Here is a 22,448-nt window from a genome sequence, read left to right as displayed (position 1 = left end):
TGATCAGCCATGATCACATTGAATGGCGGTGCTGGCTCGAAGGGCCGAATGGCCTACTCCTGCACCTATTGTCTATTCTCTAACTTCAAATAGCCCTTGCTTCCCTTCTCTCCACCCCCTCCCCTTCCCAATTCTCCCACTAGTCTTACTGTCTCTGACTACATTCTATCTTTGTCCTGCCTACTCCCCTGACATCAGTCTGAAGAAGGGTCTCAATCCGAAATGTCGCCCATTCCTTCTCTTCAGAGAAACTGCCTGTTCCGCTGAGTTACTCCAGCATTTTGTGTCTACCTTTGATTTAAACCATCTGCAGTTCTTTCCTACAGTCTAGATCCTGCATTGTACATATTGTATATGGAATATTTGTTGTTTTGATTCTGAAATGTCCAAACAAAGGCAAACTTCTTAAAGAATTATTTTATTCCATCCAAAACAGAACCAGTTCCAACTTTGTTTTCGGACTTTCATGGGCATTCAGTGTGGAACAATTTGACAGGTACAATAAAAATCTGTACTTAACAATTATACTGCTTTGCCAGTTTCAGAACTTAATTATCAAACATGTTATTGGCAATCCATATAAAAGCTAAGACTACAATATCAAATCTTGTACCACCCACTGGGGTCCTTCAATGTGAGATAGAAAGCAACATCACCAATTGTTGAAATGCATCCAGTTCTGAAATGGAGTATCTCTGATTAAGAAACTCACTGCTAGATGCCAGATGAGCACTGGAAAGTGGAAGTGTAGAGGGTGTTCTGATAAACGAGGTCTTTACTAACCACAAATGGACCTATCTCCATCTTTAGCTCTATATCATGAGATTTTTTAACTGAAATTTAGTTATAAACTTGCATGAGAATGCAACCACGAAAATCAGACAGTTGGTTTGTTTCAGCCTAGGGCAGCATGGTGGAGCTGCCCCTCAACTCCAGGGAACTGGATTTGATCCTGACTTTGGATGTTGTCAGCAACTGTAAGTGGTCCATAATATCAGTGGGTGGTAGGAGAATCGGTGCTGTTTTGCATGTGAGATGGAATGGTTTGCAGTGAAATAAGTGGGGGATTTCAGTGCTTTGAAAGCTGACATAGACTTAGTGACTGACTGGCCTACCGTGCTGTGAAAAATATGAAGATTTATACAACATTTTGGGGGATCCGTGTAAAAGGAATGCAGACTATGACCGACCTGGAGACTTTCATAGCTATCAATTATGGCATTTATTTGGTTAGTGCACCATTTCAAATGTTAGTTATGCCCGTCCCACTTAGGAAACCTGAACGGAAACCTCTGGAAACTTTGCGCCCCACCCATGGTTTCCGTGCGGTTCCTGGAGATTGCAGGTGATTGTCAGAGGTTTCGGGTAGTGAAAACAGGTAGGGAGACTGACAAAAACCTCCGGGAACCACACGGAAACCTTGGGTGGGGCGCAAAGTCTCCAGAGGTTTCCGTTCAGGTTTCCTAAGTGGGACAGGGGCGTTACAGTATATAAACTGCTCTTAAACTCAGTATATAAACTCCTCTTAAAAATAGCGGAGTCAGGAGATATGGGGAGAAGGCAGGAACGGGCTACTGATTGGGGATGATCAGCCATGATCACATTAAATGGCAGTGCTGGCTCGAAGGGCCAAATGGCCTACTCCTGCGTCTATTGTCTAATATTTCAGTTATGAAAGATAATGTACAGCCAAAATGTTTTATTAATTTCCAAAAAGCTGGTTCAACAGTTTGATTTGTTTCCCAGACAAGTTTAGTTTGGATAGTTTAAAATATTTATTTGGAAACCTATGTTTCAATAACAATGCATTCATATACGTGCTGTTTTTGTTAAAGTTCCTCATAAAAGCATTAACGGATGAACAACCCAACACTGCTAATTTAATAGTTACATTTATAAAATATTTCCCATCAAAAATTGTATAGATGATCACTTGTCTACAAAAAATTAACGATTGAAAATGGCAAATTACTGCAGTCTGTAGAATCCAAAGATTTTGGTGCAGATGTCAAAATAGTACAGCATTAATGAGGTTTAGGCACAGTTCTCATTTGGCAAGGCTGCAAATCTATTTGCATCATTTCCCAAAGGGAGCCCTTGATAACCTTTGTCTGTTGATGTCACAATAGTTTGTTTTTTCTTCAACTTGCCACGAGACTTGGATTTTTTCCCCATACTAAAGAAACCTGTTGGTACTGTGGCAGTCACTGCATGTAGGAGCTGGGAGTACATTTCATCTGCAGCCAGGGAACCTTCCAGTAGATTATCTGTGGAAGCCATTGATTTCAGCTCTTGGTAGAAACGATGAATTAAAGTTCCACTGTAGAGCCTTTCCAGGACAGAAACAGGATTTCTATTAGAGGATTTCTTGAGTATTGAAGAAATCAAAACATAAGAGTAAGTGTCCTATCAGTCAAAAAGATTATGACTGATCTTTTACCAAGCATCTTTTACCCACTGTGAGTCCATATCTCTCCCGTTTCCTTGACATTGAAAATCCATCAATCATCATTGCCATTACTCAGTGAAGGAGCCTTCATGGTTCTCTTTGGAATTCTCTACCTAGGATTCAGTACTCTCAAGAAATGTCTTGCATGGTGATCCCTTAATTTAAGAATAACCTCTAGTTCTATATATCCCAGCTGCAAGAACTTCAATCCTGCCTCTCTTCCTGTAATAATTTGTTTTCAATTAGATGAGATCATTTAAACTTGAGAGACTTGATCCACTCTGCATATCCTCTCCTTGAAGTTCAATCCTACTGTCCCTGGAATCAATGTAGCAAATTTCTATTACACTCCCTTTTTTGGAAATATATCCTTTTTTTGCTAGCGACCATAGCCTCCACACTATTCCAGAAGCAGGGCCATATAACTACTGGCAGATATTTTTTACTCTTGTACTCAAACCTTCCTTAGTTTAGTTTATTATTGAATCAATATTCCCCCCATTCCCGCATTAAAAGATAACACGCTATTTGCCATCTTAATAATTTGCTGTATCTTTTAAATTTTCAATAATTTCTGGATACCAATATATTTCTATCTCTTGGCATTTAAAAATAACTGCTTTTCTATTTTGTTCCTTTCAAAGTGAATGACTATATTTTTTACCATTCAGTCGATATCTCTTTGAATCCTTGCTGCATCCATTTCATAACTCTCACTGCCAACCTGCATTTTTGTTTATCAATATACCTGGATACAATCTAGATCAATAGTGGAAAGGAATGTGGACAGATTGGGCCCAGTTCCAACCCTTCTGACACATCCCATCCCAAAAATTGCTATTTTCTGGTAATTAACCTCAATTCTATTTTGACTTTAGTTTAAAAAACTATGTAGCATCCCCTGTGAGATCCTAATATGTCACATTCACTATCTCCAACACATCCATCTTTTTTTGGATACAACCTGAACAAAAACTAGCAAATTTGTCATATACAATTTACTCTTCATAATGCTCATTCTGTCTAATCCTATTATTACTTTCTAAGTGGCCTTGCATTGCTTCTTTAATAATAAATTCTAGCATTTCCTTGGTACTGACAGGTCTATCTGATCCAATTCCCCATTCTGTAATTCATACTAAGTTGAGTGGCATTTGTTGCCTTTACATTGTAGGAACCATTTTGGAAATGACAACTAGTACATCCCATGCCACTCCTTCCAGAACTTTGGTTCAGATTTCATCCTGTGAACTCATCAATTTCTATTTGTTTTCTTTTTTAATTCATTTTAGCTCTTCATTCTTTCTAGGTCTGTTGATCTCCACGAGTTCCAAGTTTTATTTTGTCTTTCCAGGCATCAGATGTGGTATGCTTAATTATAGCCACCTAACTTCAATTATACATTTTAAACACTGTTCTGCTGAGAACCAAGAACACATTTGTTCATTTCTTACCGTGTAATATCTGGTGTTGGAAGAGGACAGCACAAGAGCTGATTTAAATAGATTCCCATTAAAAGACAACTCTGCCATTGACAGAAGACGTGAGCTACATCTACATTCAGATTTCCCATTTGCTGTTCTTTTTGTCTCAGCTGGGAAAGTCTTTCATACACCATTTCACTGCCATTCTCGGTGGAGTTCCCGTTCCCTAGACATGTTTGAGTAAAAACATAGTTAAACCTTTTATTTGATCTGAAGAATCATTAATGAACATAATTTGCAGCAGAGGTAGGCTACATGCCCCCTCAAGCCTTCACTAATATAGCACTCAGCCTCATTGCCTTTCTACCTGCTCCTCCACTCCCCACCCATTCAGACAGAGGCCAATTAGCTTACAAACCCACACATCTTTGGGATGTGAAGGAAACTGGAGCATCTGGAGGAAACTCACGCAGTCAATGGGAGAACGTGCAAACTCCCACAGACACCAGATGGAACTACGCCACTGTGCCAGCCGATAAAGGAAAAACAGACCTATCTGGTATTTCCTACACTAATGCATTTCAGTCTTCACAGTTTTCTATTTGTTTTTTTCCTCTCCCTTTCTCTATTTTTAAATGGTCAGTTTTTCCTTTTAAATTAGTACTTTGTTTGTAGTTGCAGAATTCCATCAGTGTTCACATCTACACAACAGGACTGCCCTTATAAGCATCTCACTCAAACAGTGGTGCAGGGACATTTTGTTTACAAACTCCTCCTACAAGTCTTAAGAACATTATCAAAAATAAGGTACCTGTTCATTTTTTCAATCCATGTAGGTGTTTTCACACATATAGCTGTCATGTTTACTTGTAAGAGATGAAACTAAATTTCTCCAATACAGTTCACTTTAAATTGTAAAGAGCCTTAATATGTGCTATATTATGTTGGTATATAAATGCACAATTAACAAGCAATTCCATTCTATATCTGACAATGACCCTTGTCTAACAAAAATATACTCATAACAGACAGGTTAATGTAATCCTAATTTAAGGAGGAGCTAACAGCTGATGAAAGTTCAGTGAAATTAGTTTATTGCAGTGATAGGGCCAAGCTGAAATATGTACATTGCCACTCTCCGGCTTTAAAACATGCATACACATGCAATTCAGAAAGGACTTATTCTTGTGACTTATAGTTACCAGGTTTGTATATTAGTTTATGTAATTCTCCAGTTACAATACAAAGCAGTAGAGCCTGGAGATGGTGCAATGTCACTTTGGGTTCAGCCTGAGCTATCCAGTAGCAGGTAATATAAACTGTTAAATGAAGGTTGACTGGCAAAGCGTGCACATCAGCATTCACTTTCAGGGTCTCCAAAAAAAAATGGGTTCTATCCAGGATAGAAATCTGTAAAAAGATTACATGTATGATTATTTCATGTAACTCAAATGAATTCGTAATGAACAAAATGATATATTAAAGCACGTCTCATGTCATGTAAATATTCTAAGTATACAAATTATAAGTTACAAACTATGACAAAACAATTTTTGGCGACAATGAATACAATTTCCACGTGCACTAAACAATTTTACAATAGGTGAAGTTAGAATGGAAGCATTTCCATCACTATATTTTAAACAATAAGCTAAGGCCCAGCTCCATCCAATTGTATTTTTGCTATAATAGATTAGGAATGCAGAGTAGAGGTTGATCACAATTGTATTAAATAATGGAGTAAGCTTAAGGGGCCAAGTGGCCTACACCTAATTAATATGTAAAATGTATGGGTTTTCTCTGAAACTCAGCTGCCAAGTCTCAACCAAATAATGTGGTCTTAAAGTAAGAAATCGCCCATTACAAGCCACAAGATCAAGCACACAAAAAAACTCTTATCCAATATGGACCTTTGTTATAATAGGGGTTTTTGCCCCTCTCCCATCAGGCAAAGGGTATTGAAGTGTGAAAACACACACCTACATATTCAGGGCAGTTTCTTCTTAGTTGTTATCAGACAACTTGATCATCTTACCACAACCAGAGAGCAGTGCTGAACTACTATCTACCTCCGTGGTGGCCCTCGGACTATCCTTGATTGGACTTTGCTGGCTTTATCTTACACTAAATGTTATTCCTTATCGTGTATCTATACACTGTAAATGGTTCGATTGTAATTATTGTGGCACCACCTGGTGGTTAGGCCACTTACTAGGCAAACCCTCGGCAGTGGGGGATAGGGTCACGTGACTAGGGAATGGCGGGAAGGAGTTGTCACGAGGTATAGGGATGTGCCCTAGTATATATAATGAACCCCGGGTCAACCTTCCCCCATTCACTTGTGTGTTGTTCTCTTTGTTTTGACAATAAAGATCTCTTTGATTCTCCACGCTTGGCTTGCTTATTCGCCCGTCATATTATTGTCTTTCTGCTAACTGGATAGCACATGACCAAAGCATTTCACTGTACCTTGGTACACGTGACAAACTAAACTGTAATATTGGCTATTCGGATCTTGGGAGTGAAGGGAGCCCAGAAGATGTTTTTGATCTTTTGATGCATAACAGATTATCTACAGATGATAGACACAAAAAGCTGGAGTAACTCAGCGGGTCAGACAACATCTCTGGTGAAAAGGTGCAGGTGATGTTTCGGGTCTAGACCCTTCTTCAAACCCTTTTTGAATTGGTGTCTCGATCCAAAACTTTGCCTATTTGGTCTGAAGAAGGGTCTTGACCTGAAACGTCACATATTCCTTTTCTCCAGAGAATGCTGTCTAACCTGCTGAGTTACTGCAGCTTTTTGGGTCTTTCTTCGGTTTAAACCAGCAGCTGCAGTTCCTTCCTACACAGATAATCTGCAGATCTGGAAAGACCTGCCTCATTTTGTATAGAAAAATCAAAGTTAAAAAGATAATGTCTATGTCGATAATGGCTTAGAGATGAGATGAAACTCTACAGATGGCTATTGCCCTGTAATTCCAATGAATTATTTTAAATATCTGGAGCTATGACAAGTTTTAAACTAAAATTAAAATACAGCACTAGGACCACATCTCAAGGCTGAACATGGGAGTCTGGGGATGGGAGTGAGCTTGAACATTGAGGTATGCACGCCTTGACATCTGAGGAGCATTTCACCAAGTATGACCACTGGTAAAATGGGCATTGGGGGAATACATTCATGGTTGAGTTACTGTGGGGCGAGGGGGTGGGCGATTGCCATTATTCAAGAACTTAAATGGACCAGCTAGGTACATTTTATGTCTACAAAATCAGGTGAGAGGCAAATGTGGTGAGTGACTTAGCTCCCAACAACTCAAAGCCTTTCCAGCACCCATACAATCAGGAATGAGATGGAATAAGCTCAGCTCCTAAAAGACCCAAGACATTCAGGATGGAAGCAGCCTGCTTGACTGCCACATCATCCACAATTCCAAATATTAATTCCCTCAATCACCCACACTGGTGGTGGCCCGTCCGTTACGACGATAGTGGGTTGTGCAGTCTCCATTCTGACAGAAGAGGGCTGCTCAAAAACCTGTGTGTGAATGAGGGGGAGAAGCTGTTGCACTGTGACAACCCCACCCTCTCGGCTGTAGAAGTCAGAGTCCAGTGGTATGAAAAATCATCACGGCTGGAGACTTCTTGGCTGCAGTGGATGGCCATGTCGTCTTTAGTGCTCTGACTAGCCCTTCGCATTCCACAGTGCGTTGCTGTATCGCCTTTCCAGACATTGGTTCATTCTGCCTGGTTCACCAAAGCAGACTTTCAATGAAGGATGAGCATATCCCACAGGTTGAACTGGACCACATGGTACCAGTTGCAAGGCTACGCTTTGACCTGACAGGTAAGATCATTAAGGCCCACACTAAGGCTGCTGGAAATTACCCAAGCTACTCTGCCACCACATCCCAAATCGGCAACATACGTGGTCAGGGGCATGGACAGAAAGCACATTTGAATAGTATCACCTTCATGTTCCTAAGCACACAACATCCTAAGTTGGAAATATATCACCATTCTTTCTTTATCACTCAGTTTAAACTCTGGAACTCCTCACCCAACTGTGGGAATATCTACATCGGAAAGACTTTGATGGCTACAGTAGGTGACTGGCCCTCACCTCATTTAGGGATGGACAATAAAGTGGTGCATTCACCAACAGCTCAGGTACACCAAGGTGCATTTTAAAAAGTTGTAATGCATGTCCCTGATGAGGAATGTGTAGTCGCAAAGGTGTGTTACAGCAGGAAGTTCCCAGTGGATTTCATTCATGAGACTTGGTGAGAAAATTATGCAAAATGAAATTTACGTAGAACTACTTAAATTACTTTTTTTTTTTAAATCATCTTACTTCTGGTAGTCTTTGCAATGAATGTATTTTGACGGAGTTGAAACTTTTCCCTACTGCTTGAATGTTGTTTTTTCTTAAGGTCTGCTCATGCCTATCATATTCTTGCACATAATGCACTTTTCCGAATTCTTCAGTACTAAGGCTGGCTTTTCCTGGTAATTTAGCAGATAAACCCAATGTTGCATCAGGAAAAGTCTCCTCGGAAATTAGCAATCCATAAATAACCTGGCGAATGTACAATGAGCACCTGTGACTGCTGCTCCTGCGGTTGTTTTCCACCTGAGCATGTAGGAACGTTCTTCTCAAGGTCAAGCAGTCACTCAGAAATGGAGCCAACTCTCCTTTCAACAGGGCAACTAAAATCCATTCTGGGGCTTTGTTTGCCAACACAGTGGGAACATGGGGCCTTATCTCCTTGTTCTGAAAGTACATTGCAAGATCCACCTCCGACTGAATGTATTCATCCATATGATAATACAGAACTGCTCGGACCTTCTCGAGTTCACTTTGCTTGAGGTGCTTCAGAATGTTTTCTATTGCATCTTTTGGCTCAGAAAACTCAGCCAGCCAGTTCAGGAGCCCTTGAATACGCGTGTTCCTTCCTGCTGAAGACGTCCTTGCATGGAAACGCACTCTGGTGAAAAGGTTCTCCAAAAAAGGAAGATTAATATAATCATTACCATTCAACACTGCGAAGAGTGGAAGGAGAGCTTTGTTCAAGTGATTAAAATGGTTGCAGAAATTTTCTATTGAGAAACATTGGGCCGAAATATAGAAATCAGAATGATCTTTAAGACCAGTTATATTTTTCCACTTGAAATAATTGAGTGGACAATAACCAGCCTTCAAATCGAAGATACAAAAGTCACTATCCAGTGTTAGGACAGGGCAGTTCCATTGATTAGCAAGAGTGACAATGTCACGGTCTGCTTCAGAATGACACTGGACAAATGGTACTTGCAACTGCATTAAAACTTGTTTAAAAACTTCTGGAGCAAGTAGTGGCAACACAGTCCCTCTTCCACCTCTTGAAATTGTGTGTGCCTTGAGGATTTTATCCTTGGCACGTTGTTTGATAGTTTCAAATTTTTTATCAGAGCAGTCGCATCCACCATCGAAAACCACATATGGTGAAATATTACAGAGTGATAGAGCTTCAAAGAATTTATAGATGGTATCTGTAAATGAATCGTATTCACCTCCATACTTAAGATCCAAACCAGAGTCAAAGTAAAGTCTGTGAAATAAGTTATTACCATCAATCACAATTCTTGTATTTTGCAATTTTAGATTATTAAAAAAATTATGATTTTCTCCAATGTAGGACATCAATCCATGGATACCCATGTTCCAATGCAATCTGCTTCATCCTAAGTAACAAACAGAACAAATTGGAATTGTCAGATCACGTAAATATTGTATGATGTACAAAAGCACTTATTTGCAGCTACGTACACACTGAACTAACTATAATAATCTATATTTTGCAACTTATACTGAATAATTTTAGTGAAGCTGAACAGAAAATTAAGAGAATGTTTAACTTCTCCCATGGGGAAGCCACATTTATGCCATCTATGCCCCACTAATCTGGCAAAGGGCAAGTTTGACTGTAATGTCCATATTTGCTTATTTGTAAACTGAAGCAGCCTATATTGATTGTAAAAGCAAAGTTTTGTGGAATAAAAGGAAGATTGTGGAAATCTGAAATTAAATAGATGCTCAGCAGAACTATTAAAGATCAACTCTGCTTCTTTCCTCACCTCATATTTGCCGCTTGAAAAAATACCATGTTTTTAGTTACAACTATTAAAATATATTAAAGTACTGTTGTTTAGAAAACCAGATGGTGCCAATTCAAGAATTCAAATACTGTGAAGATAAATTGTGCATAAATTGGCAATATTTTGTAATGATTTAGAACCAGGAAAAAGCATTTATTTTTTTTCACGACAAGGGAGTGGTGAAGAAATGGATGTCATCAAAATGTAATAGTTTACAATAATAAGTGCACTTAAAATAATTTCATTGGGACATCACATGGGAAACCCAAGGTTGTGAAATATTTAATATGAATGTTAAAAGGGATGGAACCAGTAAAGTTTTTAAAAGAAATTCTCTCAGGGATGAGACTTTAGAAACTAAAGATAGCTGATGAAGGTGAGTTCTTATAGATCTATTAAAGATAACGGAGTCAGGGGATATGGTGAGAAGGCAGGAACAGGGTACTGAATGTGGAATGATCAGCCATGATCGCAGTGAATGGCGCTGCTGGCTCGAAGGGCCGAAGGGCCTACTCCTGCACCTATTGTCTATTGTGAGTTGAGAGATGCTTTCTTTTGGATGGATTTGGCAAAAAACTGCAGAAAAGGGTAGTGTTAAAATGAAATGTGTTGATTATGCAAATTGTAAAGCTAAAATGGAACTCACAAGGTAGCCAAGTTAAATCAAAGCTGATACTTTCATGATTTATGATATTTTCAAGATCGTTTTAGATCCGGCCTCCTCTGCATAGAACAAAACAGGAGGCTAGACCTCAGAAAATGCATTGCTCTTAAAAGGGTAATGAATGTTTGAGAAATGTTAAAGAATGCTTTATCCCTTGGATGTGGACAGTTAAGGGATTTCTGATTTTGTTTGTGGCTTGTGGAATGATCTGATAGATTAGCAAGAGACACAGAAACTATGCATTTGTAGTACAAGATACTGTAAAAATTAAAACCTGAGAAAGTAAACTCTTGAAAGTTTCAAGCAAAAGTTTTGAATTTTTTATTAAGTTTCAAAGATAGTAATGTTCTTTACTTGGCCAAGCCCATTAAAGAAATGGAGGCACCGTTTTTGTAGCAGGTTCAATCCCCTGAGCAAAACACAAACTTTTTGAGAGGGTACTGCAGATGCTGGAAAATTGAAGGTAGACAAAAGTGCTGGAGAAACTCAGCGGGTGCAACAGCATCTATGGAGCGAAGGAAATAGGCAACGTTTTGGGCTGAAACCCTTCTTCAGACTGATGGAAGGTGGGGGGGGGGGAAGGAAAAAGGAAGAGGAGGAGCCAGAGGGCTGAGGGAGAGCTGAGAAGGGGAGGAGACAGCAAGGGCTACCGGAAATTGGAGAATTCAATGTTTATGCCGCTTGGGTGCAGACTGCCCAAGCGGAATATGAGCTGCTGCTCCTCCAATTTCCGGTGGTGCTCACTCTGGCCAAGGAGGAGGCCCAGGACGGAGAGGTCGGATTCGTAATGGGAGGGGGAGTTGAAGTGCTGAGCCACCGGGAGGTCAGGTTGGTTAAAGCGGACCGAGCGGAGGTGTTCGGCGAAACGATCGCCAAGCCTACGTTTGGTCTCACCGATGTAGATCAGCTGACATCTAGAGCAGCGGATGCAATAGATGAGGTTGGAGGAGATGCAGGTGAACCTCTGTCACACCTGGAACGACTGCTTGGGTCCTTGAATGGAGTCGAGGGGGGAGGTAAAGCGACAAGTGTGGCATCTCTTGCGGTTGCAAGGGAAAGTGCCCGGGGAGGGGGTGGTGCGGGAGGGATGGGAAGAATTGACAATGGAGTTACGGAGGGAGCGGTCTTTATGGAAAGCAGACGGGGGGGGGGGGGGGAGATGGGAAGATGTGGCGAGTGGTGGGGTCATGTTGGAGGTGGCGAAAATGACAGAGGACTATTTGTTGTATGTGATGGCTAGTGGGGTGAAAGGTGAGGATGGGGGGGACTGCCCTTGTTACGAGTGGGGGGGGATGGGGAGAGAGAGCAGTGTTACGGGGTATGGAAGAGACCTTGGTGCGAGCCTCATCTATAGTAGGGGAGGGGAACCCCCGTTCCCTGAAGAATGAGGACATTTCCGATGCCCCTGAAGAATGAGGACAGGAGGAAAAACACAAACTTAATTGGACAGGCACCATCCCTGGAAGGACGTGGACAGACAACGTTTCAGGCAATGACCCAAAACGTCACCCAGCCCATTCCCTCCACAGATGCAACCTGACCAGCTGAGTTCCTCCATCACTTTGTGTTTTTCTGAAATATGACTGCCGGGGGCAAGGGGACGATGGTATACTAAGAAGCTCTTTCAGCTGCTAATGGCCATAAAAGATGAAAACAAAGGTCACATTTTAGGCACGAGTCAAAATACTGAACTGTACTGAATGGATTTGATAAGGTAGGAAGAGGTTAGGAAGACCTGGTGGGCCGGGATCAATGAGGGATGTCAAGGTGAATGTTTAGAACAATAAATGTTGGTTCAAGGCACTGACACTGGACCACGTTTCCACCCATCTGATTGCCACAGTAACCAGTGGCAGGAATCCCTCACTGTTTGGGGCGAGGGTGGGCACTTTACCCCAGGCGCCGGCTTGGCTTGGCCTGGTCTGGCCTTGCTTCAGCGGGGCAGCAGCTGCTCCTTCACCCGGTCGCCGATGCTGTTCCAGTACTTCATCTGGCGCAGCAGCGGCCGAGCGTCCCGGGGGCGACCCTGCTCGAAGGCCAGGACCACCTTCTCCTCCAGCTCCCGCAGCCGCGCTTCCACCGAGGCGGCCACACGGCGAACGTCGGCCTGGTTCTCGGCCTCGGCCAAGCGCTCGTTCAGCTCCAGCACCGCGCCCAGCAAGGCGGGGTCTGCCTCGGCCTCGGCCTCCCCGGCGGCCGGCGGCTCATCCGGCAGCTCCAGCTCCAGCAGGTAGAGGCCGCGGGACAGGGGCCGCAGCAACGCGGCGAACGCCTCGTTCAGCAGCGCCGACTGTAGCTCCGAGTAGCCGCGCTCCACCTCCGAGCTGCGGCCGAAGTTGTCCGGGTGCAGGGCCCGCTGCAGCCGCCGGTGCGCCTCCCGCAGCCGCCCGGGGTCCAGGGGGAATCGGCGCGGCAACCCCAGCAGTTGGAAGTAATCGAGCCGCCGGTCCGGGGGTTGCAGGGCCCGGCAGGACGAGCAGAAGAAGCCGGGGGGCTCGGGGGCGGCTCCGCAGCGCCAGCAGCAGCAGCCGGCGGCGGGGACGGGGCGCAGGCCGCGGGGCACACAGGCCCGGACACAGGCCTCGGCGGGTCGCAGCAAGGCCCGGGGCCTCCAACCGGTGAGCAGCGGGGAAAGGGCCGCACGCACCAGGGCGCCGAGCATCTTTGGTCCAGGCCGGGCCGCGCTGCACTTCCTTCCGCCCCTGCGGCGGGAACAGGCGGTGGCTCCGCAACCCTGCAAACGCACCGGGGAGGAACAAGGAACTTACCTGTTGCATTTACAGGCACATTAACTCAACACAACAACAAATACAAAACCAATATTAATGCAGACCCGAGACACCAGGCAATGCAAATAGCAGTTTACAAAACAAAAACTGGAGTAAGGGGTTGGACAGGCTAGGGGTTCTTAAGGGATTGGACAGGCTAGATGCAGGAAGATTGCTCCCGATGTTGGGGAAGTCCAGGACAAGGGGTCACAGCTTAAGGATAAGGGGGAAATCCTTTAAAACCGAGATGAGAAGAACTTTTTTCACACAGAGAGTGGTGAATCTCTGGAACTCCCTGCCACAGAGGGTAGTCGAGGCCAGTTCATTGGCTATATTTAAGAGGGAGTTAGATGTGGCCCTTGTGGCTAAGGGGATCAGAGGGTATGGAGAGAAGGCAGGTACGGGATACTGAGTTGGATGATCAGCCATGATCATATTGAATGGCGGTGCAGGCTCGAAGGGCCGAATGGCCTACTCCTGCACCTAATTTCTATGTTTCTATGTAAGTGCTGGAGTAACGCAGCATCTCTAGAGGGCATGGATGTGCATCAATTGACGTGTACAATTGCACCAAAGTCATCATTTTCTGACCATTTTAAATATATACTTTGCTTTTCTGTTTTGTGCATTGTAGATGGTCTCTCATTTTTCTACATCATGCACTATCTGTCATGGTCGCAACCACTCACTCGGGTTGTCTCACTTGGATTGTCTCTTTCTCCATTAAGCCTAATGTTACTACACCTTGAATCCTTATCTAGTTTTGTATCATCAATAACTAGGAAACATTACATTTCGTTCCCTCAGTGAATTTGTTGGTACAGATTGTGAATTGCTGGCGTAAAGCCATTAATTCCTACTGCGTCTGCAAAACACTAAATTCTTCTGACTTTTTGTTTTCTGTAATCCCTATCCCTCCATATCCATGTGCATATCTAAAATCTTCTTAAACTCCATTATCATATCTGCCACCACCACCTCCCCTGGCAGCACTTTCCAGGTAACTACCAGTCTCTGGAAAAAAAAAGTCCTACACATTTCCCTGTAAACATTTCCCCTCCCATCTTAAAGCCATACATCTAATATTTGGCATTTTTATGTCATATAGTCTTTCCTCTGACTGGTGCGCATGCATCAAAAGCTTTTCATTGTACCTTGGCACACCTGACAATAAACTAAACTACTAACTACTATTAATCTTCAATTCTTAACTCCTGTTCATCCCCAAATTCAATGTCTCCATCAGCAAGTGCAACTCTCTTATTCATAAGCAAATTAGCCTATTTATTTTGTTTACATCGAGGTAATAATATTGTAGCCTGCTTTACCATACAAAATGGTAAAGTTGCTTGCACAAATGCTCCATAAACAATATAAAACAAGCCAAGTGCAAATTATTTTACTGCGTACACCCAGAATGCAAACCAAGAGTCAAGAGTGTTTTATTGTCATATGTCTCGAAATGCAACAATTAAAGTCTTACCTGCAGCAGCACGACAGATATGTAAACATAGTACTCTGTAAACACCGTAGATACACGACAATAGGTGTGGGTGTAGGCCATTCAGCCCTTCAAGCCAGCATCGCCATTCAATGTGATCATGGCTGATCATCCACAATCAGTATCCCTCTCTTGCCTTCTCCCCATATCCCATTGATTCCGCTAGCCCGAAGAGCTCTATCTAATTCTCTTTTGAATGCATCCAGTGAATTGGCCTCCACTGCCTTCTGAGGCAGAGACTAACACAAATTCACAACTCTCTGTGTGAAAAAAAATTTCCTCGTCTCAGTTCTGCACTCCCCCAACATCGGGAACATGTTTCCTGCATCTAGCGTGTCCAATCCCTTAATAATTTTATGTTTCTATAAGATCCCCTCTGATCCTTCTAAATTCCAGTGAATACAAGCCCATTGTAACCAAAAAGCACAAAGACAAAAATAATGCCCCCCAAGTCTGTAGTTCGCAGCATATTTGGAGGCTGTAGTGTTTAATAGCCACGGTTTCCATTTGTATAGTTGTTAAGCTTCAATTCCCAGCCTATAAAAAGAGTCAAAGAAGTAGCGAGATTAGTGCAGGGATGTAAACTTCATCAGCGAGATTTGGAAAGTAATATAGGTGCAGGAAATGTGCACTATTCGAAATGTATCTTTATTCTCAATAAGTTTCAAAAATTACGTAGTTATGATCTACAAAAGCAATACAACTTACCAGCACCGCACCCTCTGGAATGAAATATAGCCTGTCCTTGTTAATATCAGACCGGAGTACAAATCCCCAGCACAACAGTTCCGACCATAAGTAACTTTACACGGTTCAAAGTTTTTACATTAATTTGGAGTGGAACTATTGTTAAGCTTAATCATAATAACAGTAAAGTTTTTAAAAATCTATTAAAAACTTGAAAATTATTTTCTGTAAGAAAAATTTAGAATTGGAATCTTTCCATGAATGTAGAAACAAAGAAGTGGACTCCCCGCTTCGAGAGATAGAGACATAGACAATGAAAATTAGGAGACCCAAATCTGAAGAAGGACATTATTGCTATTGAGGGAGTGCAGTGTAGGTTCACCAGGTTAATTCCCGGGATTGCGGGACTGACATATGATGAAAGAATGGAGCCACTGCGGAGCTTTTCTCGAATTCTGTTTTAATGGAAATCAGAATGTTTAATATTCATTTTCATTCCAAACATTCACCATTAATCTTAATAATAGTTTATCAACAAATAAAAGTGCATGATTTAATAAATAATGTAGGAAGGAACTGCATGTTTAAGAAGGAACTGCAGATGCTGGAAAATCGAAGGTAGACAAAAGCAAAGATCCTATAGCGGATCTATAAGATCTTTGGACAGAAGTGCTTGAGAAACTCAGCGGGTGCGGCAGCATCTATGGAGTATTGCATGTGCTGGTTTACACCGAAGATAGACATATGCTGGAGTAACTCAGCGGGACTGGCAGCATCTCTGGAAAGAAGGGATGAGTGGTCGAGACCCTTTAGTCAGATTGAAGAATTGGAGCAGATTGAAGGAGGGTGTCGACACGAAACATGACCTTTGCCTTCTCTCTAGAGATGCTGCCCTAATAAATAAAGTAGCTCAGTGGAGGTGGCGGTCACCATTGCGGTGACGTCACGGGGAATACGCTCTATCTCTCAAAGCGGGGAGTCCATTTCCCGGCGTGCCTCACGCCGTCGCGCGGCGACAGGACGCTAAACCCCGGAGACTCGCGAGCAAGTCAACAAGATGCAGGCACTTTGCACAGGGGACACCGCTTCCAATCAACGTACTCGCAAATGCAATTAAATAAAGTAACTTTCCAGCAGTTGATGCATTTGAGCAGTGCTTCCTCTCACCTGATTTATATCTCGGAGGTAAGTGTATGTACAGCGTGAGGCTGGGGTTGTGCATCGCAGTCAGAGGTTGGGGAAAAAACAGTTAACTTTTGTCCTGGTTATCGTCTTTTTGTTTGTTGTTTCTTTAACGACTCATTCGGCTACAGAAACTTCCGTAAATAAATTCGGAAACAACATATTATGTTAAAGTTTGCGTTTCGAGAAATTGGACAGTGTTAGCCGCTCTTTTTATAAGGTGCCTTTATACAGTCCAACTAAATCTTTTGTTCTCTCTTGTGGGTTTAGTGATAAGAACTGAATAAACCGGCTTCATTGTTGTCTGTGTGCCAACTGTTTCTTCTGGCGAAGAACGATGTATTATATTTCCTCCTTTCTCTCAATACGATTTAAAATGTGATATTTATTTCTGCTCCAAGCCTTGCGCAACCTTGAGCGGGACACCGGTACCAATCTGTCGTATTGTCGTTATAGATTTGTATCATGAGTTTCAGGTGGAGAAGTGTTGGCAGGTGCAAAGCGGAAACTCAGCGTCCAGAGTAATAGTATCCACGTCTGCACGCACACACAGCTTTGTGTGTGGGATGTTTTTTTCTGGAAAACAGGTTACAACTTACAATGCCTGGTCAAATTCAAAGTTATAATCATGAATAGTAATGAGTGAAGGGTTGACAACTGCAGTTGAAAAGAAAAATAAGTACAATAATATCAACCGCAAGTCTGAAGAAAGGTCTCGACCCGAAACGTCAACCGTTCCTTCTCACCAGAGATGCTGTCTGTCCCGCTGAGTTAATCTCGCTTTTTGTGTCTATCTTCGGTTTAAACCACTATCTGCAGTTCCTTATTGCACAAATATCAACAGCAATTTGGCATATCCCCAATTACTCAATTCATTATTTTCATTATTAAGCACAATTTAGTTTCTTTAAACGACATATATTAAAGATATGAACGATGATGCAATAATGTAGATCCACACAAAAGGCTGGTGTAACTCAACTGAACAGGCAGCATCTCTGGAGAGAAGGAATGGGTGACGTTTCGGGTCGAGACTTCAATAATGTAACTGCTTTCTCACACAAGGTTGTGGAATTGAAGTTTTGTAATTGGACCCAGTTTGCTGATTTCTTAATAGGTACAATGAAGGAGTAATGTAAATGATTAGACGTAACCATGGTAACTTGGATCATGTTAGCTGCTAAAGATGCTTTGATCTTATTACCAATAGAAAATAAAAACACGTTTGAGAGTTATCTGTGTCGGCATAGTGTTTAATGCATTGTGACAATACCATAAATATATGTGTAATTAAAAAAACAAACAATATTAGTGCAAAGTCATAAACCATGCCCCCAAGTCTGTAGTTCAGAGCTTATTTGAGGTTTGGAGTTTTTACATAGCCTGATGGTTGTTGGGAAGAAGCTGTACCTGAACTGTCACGTTATAGTTTTCAGTACCTTCCCGATGGCACAAGTGAAATGAGAACGTGCCAAGGTGGTGCGGGTCTCTGATGATGTTCTCTGTCTTTATGAGGCAGCGACTCCTATAGATCCCTTTGATGGTGGGGAGGTCAGTACCTGTGATGGGCTGGGCAGTGTTCACCACTTTTTGCAATCTTCTTCATTCCAGGGTGTTAGAGATGCCGAACCAGGCTGTGATGCAACCAGTCAATATACTCTCTATTGTACTCCTGCAGAAGTTCAAGAAAGTATTAATTGACCTAACAAATCTCCTCAGTCTTCTAAGGAACTAGAGGCATTGATCTGCTTTCTTTATAATTGCATTAATGTGCTGGATCCAGGACTGATCTTCAGAGATATGCATGCCCAGGAAGTTGAAGTTATTGACTCTCTCTACCACTGTCCTGTCAATGAACACATGTTTGTGGATCCTCAACCTTCCTCTACCAATGCCAACAATCAGTGCCTTGATTTACTGCCGTTGAGACCAAGGTTATTCTGGCACCAGTTGGTCAGTCACTCGATTTCCCTCCTATAATCTGACTATTGTCTGTACTTTGTCCAACAACATTTGTGTTGTTGGTGAATTTGAAGAGGGAGTTGGAACTGTGACTGGCTGTGCAGATGTGAGTATACAGTGAATGGGGCTGGAGGCTGAGCACACATCATTGAAGAGCTCTTGTGCTGATGGTTATTGAGGAGAAGTGTTGCTGCCAATTTGTACAGATTGTGGTCTGTTGATAAGGATATTGAGGATCCAGTTGCAGAGAGTTGCACGGAGACCCAGTTCTGTAAGCTTGGTAACCAATTTGGAGGGGATAATGGTGTTACACAGAGTTATAGTTAATGAACAACAGCCTGACGTGTGTGTTTTTATTGTTCAAGTGGTCCAGTGCAGAGTGGAGAGCCAGTGAGATCACATCCGCTGTTGACCTGTTGTGTCAGTAGGCAAATTGTAGTGCGTCCATGATCTTGTTAAGGTAGAATTTCTTGTATGCCATAACCATTCTCTCAAAGCACTTCATCAACATGGACATTAGTTATGTTCAGGCACGTCATCTTACTCTTCTTGGGCACCGATATTATTGATGCCCTTTTAAAGCAGGATGGAACTTCAGACCTCCATAACGAGAGGTTGAAGATGTCTGCAAAAATTCCATCCACATGTTTTAAGAACATGACCAGGTATAACGTCGGGTCCAGATGCTCTTCGATGGTTCACCCTCCCGAAGGATTCTATTCAATTCAACTTTATTGTCATTACACAAATACAAGTATAGGTACAACGAAATGCAGTTTAGCGTCTGGTCATAGTGCAAGATAGTAGAAGTAAAAATACAAAGTTGGCATACAATAAAAGTTTTAAAAAAAATACCGGTTAACAATGTGTGGATTGTGGATGAATTAAAACTGATACATAGGCAGATAACTGTATACAAGTGGGAGAGTCTAAGGATGGCTAGCGTCGGGACTCCGAGTTCAGCAGTGTAATGGTGTTGTTGAAAAAGCTGTTCCTCAGCCTGCTTGTGCGAGACCTGAGGCTCCTGTACCGCCTCCCTGATGGGAGGAGGGCAAACAGTCCATGGTTAGGGTGAGAGGGGTCCTTGATGATTTTCCCGGCCCGTCTCAGACACCGTTTTCGGTGGAGGGCATCCATGGCAGGGAGCGGGGCACCGATGATGTGCTGAACGGTTTTCACCACCCGTTAAAGTGCCTTCCTGTCAGCTGCGGTGCAGCTGCTGTACCATACCGTGAAGCAGGTGGTCAGGATGCTTTCGATGGTACAGCGGTAAAAGTTGGACAGCATCTGGGGGGACAGGTGAGCTTTCTTGAGCCTCCTCAGAAAGTAAAGGCGTGTGGATGGGGGTATGTCTGCCCCCTCTGTTCTTCCTGAAGTCAACAATTATTTATTTCGTCTTCTTAGAGTTGAGGACGAGGTTATTATTGGCACACCAGGCTGCCAGGTTCTGGACCTCCTCCCTATAGGCTGATTCGTTGTTGTCGCTGATCAGTCCTACCACCGTGGTGTCATCGGCAAATTTTATGATGGCGTTGGAGCCATACTTAGGGATGCAGTCATGGGTGAAGAGGGAGGAGAGGGCTGAGCACTCAGTGTTAGAGTGGAGGAAGTGAGGCTGTTGATCCTAACAGACCGTGGTCTGTTGGTGAGGAAATCCAGTGTCCAATTGCAGAGGGAGGTGGTGATGCCAAGTCCGCTGAGTTTGGTGATCAAGCTGGCGGGGATGACAGTGTTAAAGGCGGAGCTGAAATCGATGAACAACAACCTGATGTAGGAGTTGTTGTTGTCCAGGTGGGTCAGGGCAGAGTGTAGGGCCGCAGATATGGCATCCTCTGTAGACCTGTTGGTCCGGTAGGCAAACTGGTGGGGGTCCAGTGTGGGGGGGAGGCTGGCTTTGAGGTGAGCCAAGATCAGCCGCTCAAAGCACTTTGCGATGACAGGGGTGAGTGCCACTGGGCGGGAGTCGTTGAGACTCCCTGAAGCTGACTCTTTGGGCACTGGCACAATGGTTGAGGTCTTGAGGCAAGTAGGGACGACACCCTGGGCCAGTGACAGGTTGAAAATGTCAGTGAAGACCAGGGATAATTGTCCAGCACATGCCCTGAGCACACGCCCGGGGATGCCATCGGGGCTGGCAGCTTTGTGCTCGTTTACTCTGCTCAGTGCACCTTGTACAGCAGAGGTGGAGAGACTGAGGGGTTGTTTGTTCGGGGGTGGGGTAGTTTTGATGGCTGGTATTTTGTTTGTCCCAGTCAAGACGAGCATAGAAGTGGTTCAGCTCGTCAGGAAGGGAGGCGTTGTCTGGGGGGGGTATTAACTTTATGGTAGTCGGCAATGGACTTAATGCCTTGCCACATGCGTCTGGGGTCGGAGTTGTTGTGAAAATGCTCTTCGATCTGCCGTTTGTATTTTAGTTTAGCGTTCCTGATTCCCTTTTTCAGGTTGGCCTGGATGAGCTGTATCCCTCAGCGTCGCCAGATCTAAAGCGGCATCGCGAGCCTTCAGCAAGAGTCTGACATCTCTGCTCATCCACGGCTTCTGAAGAATCTTCTGATGTCGATCTTTGTAACTAAGATTGTTAATACCATCGAGGTATATGGGGACCCAGGAAGGCACATCAGCGTTTCTCCCTATCAAAGCCTGGTCGAACACATTGAGCTCATCTGGGCATGATTGCTTACAAAGAGAAATAATTATCACAGTAACCAATTGTTTTCAATTGTTGTACAATTAATTGAGTTAAAAGATCTGGGGCTTTTAATTAATATATATTTTTCCTTTATAGAAATTATTACAGTGTACCTGACAAGCCAGTTTCAATGCATTCTTTTCCTACAACTGTTCTGCATGAAGCATTTCATCAATGTACAAATTACCTAGTAAAACCATGTGATCTCAGGAAGGGGCTGAATGTGGGGTGATACCTTGGGAAATGTTTCTAAGAGTGGTTGCAAGGGTGACTGAGGTAGGTTGGGGTTTGCAATTTATTCCGTGGTTTGTTTTCACCTTGTACTCATCAGATTATAATGTTTTTTCCAATTCACATTAATAGATGAAAAGTCAGAAAGTGATATGCAGTGAGACCAGAAATCTTAGACTAGATATAATGTTGTATAGGTTAGGTTATATAGGTGTTGTAATGGTTTAGGTTAAGAGCAGGAATTGGTAGGCAGGGCCGGCCTTAGACCGATTGGACCGATTTTTCAAATTGGGCCCCGCGCCCAATACAAATTCGCTTTGTTAAATAAAGATTTTTTTTAAACATTCGCCATACGGATTTTTTTACAAAACTACATGGATAACAAGTGCTGCACAGCCATCAGACACAAACGATGTGTTAATACTGTAGCACTGTGAACAGCCTGTAGTTAACAAGTAGTTATCCAATGCATCATCAATGCATCGATCCCATTCTCTCAGTTAAATGTAATTGTGTTTTGAAGAAGTATAAATGACGCTGCGTTCCTTTGAATACAATTAATATTGTGGGCGGAGGAAAAAAAACAGCAATAAAAAAAAAAAAGCAGTAGAGTGGTACAGTAAAGTTCGTCCCTGGTGAGATAGGAGTTTACAGTCCTAATGGCCTCTGGGAAGAACTCCTTCTCAACTCTCCGTTTTCACAACATGGCAACGGAGGCGTTGCTGACCGTAGCAGCTGGAACAGTCCGTTT

The 22,448-nt window shown here is 42.9% G+C and overlaps 3 protein-coding genes across 7 annotated transcripts in view; 1 reads left to right on the top strand and 2 right to left on the bottom strand.

Annotated features, from left to right (window-relative positions):
- Positions 1–1,697: 1,697 nt before the first annotated feature.
- On the bottom strand, positions 1,698–15,706 carry aste1 (asteroid homolog 1). 5 transcript variants are annotated; one of them, XM_033048732.1, is made up of 5 exons: positions 15,655–15,706; positions 8,230–9,599; positions 5,076–5,283; positions 3,904–4,105; positions 1,698–2,329 (listed from the first exon to the last, which is right to left on the bottom strand). In XM_033048732.1, the coding sequence occupies exons 2-5, from the start codon at positions 9,574–9,576 to the stop codon at positions 2,035–2,037; spliced, it is 2,052 nt and encodes a 683-aa protein (XP_032904623.1). In that variant the 5' UTR covers positions 9,577–9,599; positions 15,655–15,706; the 3' UTR covers positions 1,698–2,034. The 5 variants fall into 5 exon arrangements, with proteins under 5 accessions (XP_032904623.1, XP_032904632.1, XP_032904607.1 ...); XM_033048741.1 differs by lacking the exon at positions 15,655–15,706 and adding an exon at positions 13,446–13,535; XM_033048716.1 differs by lacking the exon at positions 15,655–15,706 and adding an exon at positions 12,572–12,701.
- hscb (HscB mitochondrial iron-sulfur cluster cochaperone) lies at positions 9,501–13,350 on the bottom strand. The gene is made up of 2 exons (XM_033048762.1): positions 12,572–13,350; positions 9,501–9,599 (listed from the first exon to the last, which is right to left on the bottom strand). Exon 1 carries the CDS (start codon positions 13,337–13,339, stop codon positions 12,611–12,613), a length of 729 nt encoding a protein of 242 aa, XP_032904653.1. The 5' UTR covers positions 13,340–13,350; the 3' UTR covers positions 9,501–9,599; positions 12,572–12,610.
- A 956-nt stretch (positions 15,707–16,662) lies between the features above and the next one.
- nek11 (NIMA related kinase 11) overlaps positions 16,663–22,448 on the top strand; it is a 254,128-nt gene continuing 248,342 nt past the window's right edge. The window contains exon 1 of the mRNA XM_033048704.1: positions 16,663–16,818. The gene's annotated coding sequence lies outside the window, so the exon portion shown is untranslated. The remainder of the gene's footprint in view (positions 16,819–22,448) is intronic.

This window comes from Amblyraja radiata, chromosome 2, assembly GCF_010909765.2.
Source record: "Amblyraja radiata isolate CabotCenter1 chromosome 2, sAmbRad1.1.pri, whole genome shotgun sequence".
NCBI lineage: Eukaryota > Metazoa > Chordata > Chondrichthyes > Rajiformes > Rajidae > Amblyraja > Amblyraja radiata.
The sequence above is the reverse complement of the archived record's forward strand: the minus strand, read 5'-3'. Positions and strand labels throughout refer to the sequence as shown.